Raw genomic sequence first — 12,241 nt, forward strand, 5'->3', positions numbered from 1 at the left:
ATTAATGGCTCTTAAATCTTGCAATAATCTCCATTTACCAGATTTCTTTTTGATGACAAAAATGGGAGTAGTATGGGGAGATAATAATATTGGGTTTATTTCACTTAACTTTGGCATCTTATACTTAAGGGAGATTAAAGTATTATTTCACTTTCATCTGAAGTGATGAATTTGTTAGTTTCAGAATGGTGACCTTGTATACTTGCAGCCACCACTTGTTTAACATTTACCACTACACATATACATATGTTACTTGATAAATTTTATATACTTTATTACATATGATAAAACTTCATAGGTAATTTTATTCAAAATGCAAAGAAATGTTTGTTACATTTGCATATCTTCACACATGCTACCAAAACACTAGTGATCTGTTGCTGTCTTCACATAAGAGTATGTGAATGATAAGCTGTTAGAAGTAAAAGAGCTCATAGATATAAAATTCTTAGCATTACATTTAGTCCAAGTCCTCATTAGATGCACATGAAAATCATGATAATTTACTCCAACAATGATTGAACATTTGCAAGAATCCTTAGTGCTATACAAGTGTGTTTTTGTGGCTTACTAATTGTTGCATATTAGAAGAGAAGGTAAAGCTTGATTCCTTTGATCAGGATTTCTCAACTTGATCACTATAGACAGGTAGGCACATTGTTCCTTGCTCTAGGTGGCTTCCTTGTGCACTGTAGAATGCAGCATCCCTGGGCTATCACATACTAGACAGCCATAGCACTATCTTCCTCCCCATTTGTGACGAACAAAAATGTCTCCAGACATTGCTGCATGTCTCCTGGAGGACAAAATTGCTCTTAATTGAAAACTACAGTCTTTGATCAATTCTTTGTGAACAGTGTTCATGGAATACTGGCCTAGTGAAATTCTCCACTAAAAACTCCCAGAGTCAGATGAGATGAGAAGCATTTAAAAACAATTTAACAGCAATAATAATAATAATGCTATTTTTTGGTTAGCTTATTACATGTGACAAATTGTTCTGTTCTTATTAAATCCTTATAAAAGACTGAGTTATTATTGTAAGGCACATTTTTCATATGAGCAAATGGAGCCCCAGAGAAATCAAGGGCTTAAACTGACCACCATCATAAAATTAGAAAGTGGCACACCAGAGTTTGTTTCCGAGCCACCTCCAGAGAGTGTGCAGTTATCCAGACACTATTGTCCCTTGCATAGCCAGCTTAATTGAACATTCAAATTGGGATGTTAATAATAATTATTCTTAATTTGTGATATTTATTAGGTATTTATCTCAAGCACTTACAAAATTACCTTTTGTCTTAATCAGTTGATGACAACCTCCTAATTATTTGCTAAATGGTTGTCCTCATAAACATCTTTGGATACAAGCAAAGTAGTCACTTTCCCTGAAAAATTAATCAAAATAACCTCAGATAAATTCAGATGGCCAGTCACTGAGGAGGGAGAAACTCACTTTGCTTTACGAAAGCAGAGAACATTTAACAGGGAGATAATATTTGAATTGGGCCTTTAATCATCCTGTTAAAGTTGGATGACTAAGTGTCTGCCAGGTGGAATGGCATTTTAATCAGAGTAAACAGGATATACAAAGGACAACTGTAAGGGTTTGATATGCTTGGGGAATGGTGGGAGCCAAGGACAGGAAGTAGGAAAATAAGAATAGAGGGAAGGTTGGGGTCTTCATTGTTATTTCTGCCTGATCCCCACAGGCATTTGACTCTGTCTCTTTAACTCTTAACAGCAGCAGAAGGTTGAGAGCACAGTAGTGACATGGTCAGGTAGATACTTAACCATGTAGCTAAAGTGGATGGTGTTTGGTGGTAGGAGCCCCCATGAACACTAAGGCAGCACTTTCAACAAGAGATAGCGAGGTAGGGTAGAGCAAGGGGTTGGGTATGAGGGAGGTTATTAAAATGAAGGATAGGGAAAATCCTCCTCTAACTGGGCTTTTAGAAGAAATAAGTAGAATTTATTTGTTTCCTTTATATTAATCTTATTTTAAGTGCTTAACTCAAAAGCTAATTCAAAATTTGATTAATTCATCCATATATCAATCATGTATTGAGTATCTAGGGCCAAGACAGTTCTATGAAACAAAATAATGCACTTTCAAGGAACTAATGGAAATGACTTGGTAGCTATTCTGGCAGGAGAATTTTCGGTAACCTACTATAGATTCTACAGATGATCTTCTGGAAGCAGTTCTCATCCCCATTTGGATTTGCCATAGAAATTGAAAATTCAAATTGTTTGGTTCAGAGCTATAGGAATTGTATTCCTCCCTTTTTGGTCCAGACCATTGTCTGCATTTCTGTCTAACTATGTCACCTGGGAATGATGAGTCAGCATTTGTGGAGATTCAACCAGATGTTGAATCTCCACAAATGAATGTTGAAATGTTGAGAAGACAGTGGCCCTAGATACCCATACATGATTGTTATATGGATGAATCAATCAAATTTTGAATTCACTTTTAAGCATTTAAAATAAGATTAATATAAAGGAAAAATACCCCTTCAAGCCTTCAATAACAATTTTCCTATTTCATTCCTTACTGCAATAGCAAATGGATCATGCCCCAAAGTACTCTAGCATCTAAATACCAAATGGACTTTTACCTCTATGTGTTATACAATAGATTTTTATGACTTTATTATTTAAATTCAAAATTATCATATAGTCCTACATATTTTACCATGTTATTTTTTTCCAAATGTCTTCCTCAAACTATACCTTTAAATAATTTTCCATACTTCAGTTTATTTAAAATGAAGCATTTTATTTTACCACTGACATAGATTTTATAATCCCACCCCTCTATGTTTAGAAGGAATGTTTCAATAATGTTTAGAAATTATGTTTCAATAATTTTTATAGTTGTGACTAAAGCCATAAACAGTGGTCTTATCCTACTAAATTAATAGTCTTTAATCCACTTTTCAGATGGGCAGATAGAAGGTCAGTACAGTAAAACAAGATCTCATAGTTCCCTAACTGTACTATAAAGATCAAACTTGGGTCTGCAAACACAGAAAAAACTGTGTGCTTTCTATGACATCCTTCTTTTTTATTATTTTATTTTACTTTTTAGTTTTCGGTGGACACAACATCTTTATTTTATTTTTATGTGGTGTTGAGGATCAAACCCGGTGCCCTGCGCATGCCAGGCGAGCGCGCTACCGCTTGAGCCACATCCCCAGCCCTATGACATCCTTCTTTATACATATTTTACCACCTTTCTATTTCAGCTGAATTTTCACATGAACTATAGCTGATATGTTGCCCCATGTTGCTAGTTTTAAGGATCTCTTACTTACCTGTGTTCTGGAATACCATTGTTATCTCTGTGCTTAAAAGACTAATTGATGGCCTTACCTGCTTATATTAAAAAAAAAATAGATTGACAGGGCAGATTAAATTATAAATACTCAAAGTTATAATTGTATATCATTAATAGTAACATATCTTCCAACACATTGTGGCTTGGGCCAAGAAACAGACACTGCTACCTTAGCTTTGTGGAATATCACTTTAGAAAACTATTCACAGGGCTGGGATTGTGGCTCAGTGGCAGAGTGCTTGCCTTGCACGTATGAGGCACTGGGTTTGATCCTCAGCACCACATAAAAAAAATAAACAAAATGAAGGTATTATGTCTGTCTACATTTAAAAAATTTTTTTTAGAAAAGAAAACTACTCACAAAATATTTCAAGATCCAAGAAATAATGATGTACATAACCTTTGTCACTAATTTTAGAGCTAGAGCTATATGCAATGGTAAAAATCTTTACTCACAATGTTTTTTTTTAAACCAAATATAAACGTTTTTACTTTGATAAACATGGACAAATTCAAAACTTCTAAATAAATGTCATTGCCTTTCCTGCCTGGACACCTTCCCCACTGCAAAATAGGAGATACATTTGGTCCAAATCATCAGGATAATTGATTTAGACCTGTTTCATTTGTGATAGGGAACTTCAGTCCTAGAATAAAAATCTAATGTTCTATCTGCTATGAAAGAATTAATAGTCTTATTACTTCTTACACGCTCTTTTTTTTATGTGAACATTTTAGGTATATCAATACATGCATGAAACGATAACTGTTAATGGCTGTCCCGAATTCCGTGCAAGGGCCACAGCAAAGGTAAGGTTTGAGTAACTTTAAAAATATACTTGACCACAGTGATCTAGTAATTGACTGTGCGCGTGTGTGTTTCAGGTATTCTCGTGTGTACACTGTAAGAGAATTTAGACATCAGTGGCAGCCCAGAGTCTAGAACCAGTACTACTTCCCAGGTAAAAATCCTAATGGAAAATTGAACGTTTCTGCTGCTTCTGTAGCTTAAGAAAGGAGAATGATTTCATTAAACTCACTGAATGTCCATTTGGCACAAGCAAATCTCCTGGCTCATTGTATAAAATACTACATGGTTTTCTAACACATTCCTCTGCTCCAAAAGAACCTATATACTACTCAGTGTATGAAGATTCCTTTGCTCAGGTCTAAAGACCCAAAAAGAAGTTATGTATGACAGTAACTCACCTGCACCCACTGATGCATAATCTTCTTTGTATTCAGCTGAGCAGTGGGTAACTTGCTGAAAGAATGTGGCATTTACCTAAAGGGAAGACCTGTCACATTTTGTGGTAGTGACCACTGTGCACTTTAAAAACCCCAAATCCAGACGTTACAGAGACCCTCGTAATGAAAATGCTATAGCCACACGATCATGAAATTTTCTGGAATCTCTACCATTAGGAAACAGTTTTAATCTAAAATCACTGATGCAATTCACATTTCACAAATACAGAAATGTTATAATAGAACATGACTTGCTTTTTAAAGACTTTTCTCTAATAATGTATGAGCACTAAGAACCAGTGAAAATAATCAGAATTTTCCATTTAATTCTTTTTTTTTTGTTACATCACCTGTTTTTTGGTTTCTCTTCTGATTTTTTAGTTTTCATTTTGTAACTGAACACTGTAGATTTGTACTTTTTTTTTTCCTAACCCAGGCTAAAAAAGGGTATTATTACCATTACATCATGCTTTGCTTGTACTGAAGTGGAACACGCACAGAAAAATGATCCCTACATGGTTTAATTAAGGGGAAAGTGAATTATGTAGTGTTTTACCATTCTCATTTCTTATTCATGTAGAACAGCAGGAGAGCAGCATAATGTTGCAATAGCACAATATTTTCTGGTTGTTTCTGGGCTGTCTGCATTGCATCCATGTCAGCCATTAAAACCTATGCATGACAACAAGGTTTGCATGAGCAAATGCATGTAGCTAAAAACAAGCCATTATTTCCATATCATTCACTATCTTTCACTAAATGCAGGCAGTAGCATAATGCTAAATTGATGTGATAATGCTGTGTGTGGAAAAAGAATGTACAGTAGTTGGGAATCAATATTTTCACAGGGTTGAGTAAATCACTTTATAGTAAGTATCTAATCAACTGTGGTTAAGTCAGGCTAATGGAAGTAGAAAAAAAGAAGCAGGCAGAGAATCTTTTCCTTATTGAAACTACTCAAATGCTGTTATTTTATTCCTATGTGGGGTGGGAACTAATGGTAAGTTGTTTTCTGGAACTTCTTTAAGGAAATTAATGTATGAATTTTAAAATAAAATTTTGTTCATGTTAAATGACATTTTGTACATCCAGGTAGAAAGCCATGAAACTACTCATTTTGCCTGTTACCATAGTAGTTGAAATATTAATGTAGGTGAAAAAAATCTTCTGCCAGATAAGTGTTCTCCCATAATAATACGGAATATTGGTATGAATAATAATAATAATCTGAGTTCATTATTTAATTTTAATTCATATTTTCTTTTAGATATGCTCAGTTAAAAAAAAACTTTAAGTTTATTAAACCAGTGATCTGGCAATAGCAAATTATATACATATTCCCAAGAGTATACACGTGTAAATGCTCTTCAGATTATTGAATATTTATAAGCATTCATGTGTAAGCATCAGGGTAGACTGTGTGTCTTTTAAAAAAATGCAAGACATAATCTGTCATTAAGGTGTTCACAGTCAACATATGTACAAAATACTTATAATACTAGGTAGTATATGTACCAAAACTATTTGGAGCCCAGGAATAGGAGTATTTGCATAAGTGAGCTAGATACCTTAAGTAATATAGTAGATAAGCTTTATGAGCTTGAAAACAGGTGGGTGGGGTTTGCCAAAGAAAGGAATCCTAGATGGCATCTAAATGAAGACAGGCCCCTCCCTTCTGGGTTTCTCTTTCACAGGAAAATGCCAAAAAAAAAAAAAAAAATTAAGAAGTTGCGTGAGTTGCCCCCTACAAAGCACATTAGCTTTCTTTCCCTCATTTTATTACCAAAAGACCATCTTTTCTTTCAGGCCACAGTTGCAGCATTTGCAGCTAGTGAAGGCCACTCCCACCCTCGGGTAGTCGAACTGCCAAAGACTGATGAAGGCCTTGGTTTTAACGTGATGGGAGGAAAGGAGCAAAATTCTCCCATTTATATCTCTCGCATCATTCCTGGAGGGGTGGCTGAAAGACATGGAGGCCTCAAAAGAGGAGACCAGCTGCTATCGGTGAATGGAGTGGTATGTTCATAAAATAATCAGAGATTTTTCTCCCTAAGTATGTTCTTTTCTTTTTTTTTTTTTTTCTGCTATTGCTAAAGTCATTGTGGAAATACTAGAACAGATCTTAATTTTGTATCCAACCAGCTTCCTGAGGATTGATGGACCTTAAACTTTATAAGAGTAGTAATTTTATATTTTTATGTTTCATCTTGTTCAAATATGATCAATATCAGCTAGTAGAAAATCACCCCAAGAAATTATCCCAACTTATGGAATTTTTCCCCCAAAGTACTATTGTTGATTAATGTTTAGAATAACATAATAATTTCAAGGTACTTTTTATTTTAAGTTTCTGTAGCAAATGCACATATTTTAAAAACAAAGAGAGAGCTGGGCATGGTGGCTTATGCCTGAAATCCCAGCAACTTTGGAGGCAGAGGCAGGAGGATTGCAAGTTCAAGGCCAGCTTTGGCAACTTAGCAATGCCCTCAGTACCTTAGTAAGACCCTGTCTCAAAAGAAAAAATAAAAAGGACAGGTGATGTGGCTCAGTTTTTAGAGCACCCCTGGGTTTGATCCCTGGTGCAAATAATAATAATAATAATAATAATAATAATAATAATAATAATAAAACATCTTACTTTATACTGTATATGTGTTATTTAGTTTAAGAAGAATACTTTTTGTTACTGAGGATTGAACCCAGGGTGCTTTATCACTGAACTACATCCACAACCCTTTATATTTTTTGTTTTGAGACAGGGTCTTGCTAAGTTGCTGAGGCTAGTAGTGAATTTGTGTTCCTCCTACCTGCCTCAACCACCCAAATTGCTGGGATTATAGCCATGACTGTACCCAGAAAGAGGAAACACAAGAAAAGGAAAATACACTCAATTTTTAAGCCATGTGTATAATTATAAAATAATGCATACGTAGTAGTATCCCTCTGCCATAAAGTTTGGCCACATTATCTCTGCATTTTATAATACTTTTTCAATGGAATTAAATTAAATTAAATTCAAATATATGTTTTAAATTGAACATACAAATGTACATTTATTTCAAAGCTTCATATTCTTTGGATGCAGTTCTGCCACATGGCATCCAAAATAACGAGTTGCTAAAGAAATAGCTTCATATGAATACATAGCTCTCTCTAACTTCCACTTATGTATAAATAACCTAAAAGCATAAATTTCAGAAATATAAATAAGAATATATTAATGTTTACTTATCCATTAGTCTAAGATCTTTCCTCTAAGAACTTAAGATTTGATATATAAGCTAGATGGTTAAGATTTAAGATTTAAGCTAGTTGGTTCTTTATAGTCATATTTATTTATGCTTAGAATACAATATCCAATATAAAATGTATTTAGAATGCAATATTTTATTGGTAAGAATAGAGTAAAATTCTTCCATATTTATATCTTAAATTTTGCTATTTACTTTTAGCCTGCAAGTAGTTTCATACTACCAAAAAAATATTTAACTTGGTTCTTCTTTAATGAACATCAAAATCATCAATCCACAAACAGTTTATATCATTTCAGCATTCTAATTCTAAAATGCTTTGAGATAAGTTTATTATTATTATTATTATTATTATTGGTCTTGTGATAATATTACTTTTTCAAAGAATGTTCCAGTGACAATTTTAGAGCCAAAATTTCTGGTAGAGGGCTCTCAGATCTGGGCCATACAAGTGTGGCACACAGTAATCTATGCCTTGGGATATAAATTTATGATTTCTCTGAATATATTGGGTAGGCCAAAAGAAGGTATAGGTTTAAAAACAGTATGAAAAATAACAAAAATACTGAAATATAATAATTGTAATTGTACAAAGCAACAATAACTATATAGGATTGCAATTTAATAGGTAATTGACTTTGGGCTATCAAGGGAGCTGAAAAGCCTCTGTTCGACCCACACATTCACAGGGAATACAGCTATAAGCATTACACACTCATCCATTCCTTGCAGTGACCTTGTGGTGAACCTGGGAGGTGGCAGGGAAAATTGAAGCAATGGAATCAAACAGATGGGGTTCTAACCATTCCATATCCATATGATTATGGGTTAATCTCCTCTGAACCTGAGTTTCCCTATCTGGGAAAGAGAAATAGTAAATCATTTCAAGGGCACTGATAAAAATTACAGTGAGGCAAAATATTCATTAAAAAGAGTCCTGTAATAGTATGGTCACACTCAACTCAGATAGGCAAAAGTGGCTACTGAAGAAGCTGAGATGGGTGAGGCACAACAATCCCAATTATATCATTTTTGCTATTTATATTAAAAGAAAGACTTAAAGCAAATTCTTCTCCACATATAGGTAGATGTTAGCAAATATTTATTAGCAAGAAGGTAGTAATGGACTCTTACAACCTCTTCTATAAATTTGATGACATTCCACTCTGTCCATTCATAACCTTGGAGAAAAATATTCTCTTGAATCAGATAAGACAACATAACAGGTTCAGGAATTTTTACTCATATATTCAGCCTCAGAGAACCAGAAATCCCATCAAACCAACAGTTGGAAATAGAATGGCTAATGACAGAACTTTGGTACCATCCCACTTATTCCTGCCCCTCAAATCCTTTGGTACAGGTTATAGGCACCCTTGAGATTTTTTCACTCTGTGCATGCAGAGGTGAAAAATATTTTTATATTACCATATATTTAAATCTATAGTTTTGCCAATTAACTTCTATTTATAACACATCATGCTGGTTAATCAGTCACTAAAAGAAAATCATTTGCTAAACATCATTTATTCATTGAAATAAGTATAACACTCTGTGGTGGACACAACTAAAGTACTGCCTTTCTGATATAAGGCTGGCCAACCACCCTAGACTGATTTATTAAGCTCCTAAAATTTCAGCTTAGAATATTGCACCTCTGTATGACGATATAAGCTACATACTTTAAAATGTTTAAAAGTAAGTTATATACATTTTAACAGCAGATGTTCATCAAAAAGTAGTTTTCTGTAAATGAGAAACTTCATGACCCAGAATTTATTCATAATCACACAAATAGTAATTAATGTGTAATAGTTAGTTCAATTCTAGGAATCTGGGCTTTTAATAACAGTTAAAAGTCCAACAGTATTTTCAGGGTAAATATTCCAGGAAAGTAGCAGTATTGAGTGGAAAAAAAGATTATTCTACAATGAAATGATTAGGCCTTGTAATAGAAAGGCAAAAGAAAAAAAAAACAAGCAAATGATTGAATAATTTTTATTTTTTCTTTGAAATAAGGTACCATTTGGGGAGATTAAGATTTTTTTTTCATGGCATTGTAAACATGCCCCCTTCTAAATTGAGAACAAATTTTGAATGAAATGAAGCAAAGCTACTTCAGCATAAGTACTCTGGGGATAATTCCCAACTGTCCCACTTAAAAATAAAGAAATTAGTCCATGGACATTTAAACATCTGGAGAGATATCTTAAGTGGTATCCTGATCATTTTTGTTTCTTTTTATATCCTGACTGCATATAGAAAGGATATATCATGAATCTCCTGAAAAAAATAGTAGCATGTTAACATAGAACTGTTAACATGGAGAGCTAGGTAATAAAGTAGGATGGAAAGGGGGAAAATAAATAAATAGAAATAAAGAAATGATACAGCAATTGAGCAATTGATTTTTTTCTTTGAGCTTCTTATGAGTCAAAACAGAAGGAAATTCAGACCATCTCAGCTATCATTGGGAGAGAAGTTTTTTTTTCCTATTCCTGGGCTCCAAGAGAAATTTCCCAGGGGATTTTTACAAATGAGACATTGAATCACCTAATACAATTTTACACACAAAAAAAACAGAGGCCTTTTTTGTATGGCTACTTCTTATGTAATCCTCAGTGAAAACTTACAGCTGAATACTGAATAAAATTTAACATTAATAGGAGGTCAAAATGCTAGGGTTTGAATTTATAGCTTTCTAATGATCTCCTTTTCACCCTTTTATACTCAAGTGTTTTCTCAGCAATTTTTAGAAAAGTCTGAAGGACTAATTTGAAGGTTCCAGCCAATGTGGAGCCAGCAGGAACAGTAAATATATTTAGTGATAGAGTCAAGATATTAAAAATCTCAATTGAATGGTACAATAGGCCCAACTTATTAAGAATCTACATGAAGTCCTGCTCCTGTGCCCAGAAAACTAGCTGTATATGTGCAGAATCAGGGAGTAGTGGCTAGACATCAAAGCTTGAAAATAAAAATCCTGGGGCTCTCAACCAATTTCAAGAATAATATAAGGGAAGTTGGGGCAGAGGAGGCAAAAAAAAATTAATGTGATTGTAGGGAATTTATACAATCCTATATCTTATATAGAATATAAGAGATTGACCCAGTTCTTAAGTGTACTGTTTAGCCCCCACCCTACTGGATTCTAATCTAGTAAAACACAAGCACAGGTCAGTCTATTATATGAGAACATGTTAAAGAAGGACTTGGTTTTGAGTGGTTTGAGTGGAAAAGAGTCTACTTAGGGGAATGATGACTGTCTTCAGTTGTTCAGCATTGTGCAAGGCCAGAGAGCAGAATCAAGACCAATGAGGGAAAGGTCACAGGAAATGCAAATTTCAATTCATTACAATAAAGAGCTTTTAAACAAGTCCAGGCTGTCTAAACAGAGAATGACTGAATTGTAAAGTGTTATGTGACCATCACAAATTTTGAATCAGAGATTTCGCTGCCTGACCTAGTATTTCAAAGACATGTGCCACATAGAGAGTTGGAACAGTTGACCTGAGGTACCTTCTGTAATTTTATGTCATGGAAAGGAGTTTTGCTGAAGCTACTGTATATCTGACCCCATCACTACACACACACTACCTTACACTCTGAGGTAAGAGAGTAGGTTCCACCTACTGTCCTTGTGTCCTATTCATGAGACATTTTTCTTGAATGTCAACTACAATTTAGTTCTCTACAGTTTATTAACAGTGTTTACATGACATTCTCTCATTCCTTCCTCAAAACAATAAACAATCTTATGAAATTTATAAGGCCATAGTTCTCTCTCTCTCTCTCTCTCTCTTTATATATATAAAATCTCCTCTCTTCTCCCACCACCCCCCACACACACACACCCGATGGATACACTTCAATATATACACTGGCTGACATCTAAGTGCACACACATGAATTGAATTACAATTCTTATTATGATCATAGCTGATATTTACCAAATGCAAAAAAAAAAAACACCTTGTCCTTTAAAAACCAATCCCAGTAGAATCTGAATAAATTTTTTGGATTGTACCAATGTTAATTTCCTGGTTTGAATATTGTACTATGGTTTTAAAAGATGTTATTATTGGAGGAAGCTGGATAAAGGGTGCAAGGGACATCCCTGTACTTTTCTTTTCAGCTTCCTGTAAGTTCATCATTGTTATTTTTTTTTAAAAGAGGGGAAGGGAAAAAAAGGAGGAGAAAGTCCAAAAGAGTCAACTCCAAATGTGATTTCCTACTAGTATTGACAGTAAAGAAGGCAGGTAAGGGGCAAGAAAGCAGGTGACAGATAAAACACGAGCATGAGAACTTTAAAAGTATGTCATATTGAGAAGAGGCCTTCACTAGCTTCTGAAATCCAGACATTGTTGTAGAGCACCATTGGTAGGGAAACTGTAGTTAA

The 12,241-nt window shown here is 34.3% G+C and overlaps 1 protein-coding gene across 1 annotated transcript in view; it reads left to right on the forward strand.

Moving 5' to 3' along the window:
• Lin7a (lin-7 cell polarity scaffold A) overlaps positions 1-12,241 on the forward strand; it is a 130,423-nt gene that overhangs the window by 86,715 nt on the left and 31,467 nt on the right. The window contains exons 3-4 of the mRNA XM_026391417.2: positions 4,082-4,153; positions 6,398-6,607. Coding sequence (XP_026247202.1) covers positions 4,082-4,153; positions 6,398-6,607 — 282 coding nt within the window. The remainder of the gene's footprint in view (positions 1-4,081; positions 4,154-6,397; positions 6,608-12,241) is intronic.

This window comes from Urocitellus parryii, chromosome 5 (genome assembly GCF_045843805.1).
Source record: "Urocitellus parryii isolate mUroPar1 chromosome 5, mUroPar1.hap1, whole genome shotgun sequence".
In the NCBI taxonomy this organism is placed as follows: Eukaryota; Metazoa; Chordata; class Mammalia; order Rodentia; family Sciuridae; genus Urocitellus; species Urocitellus parryii.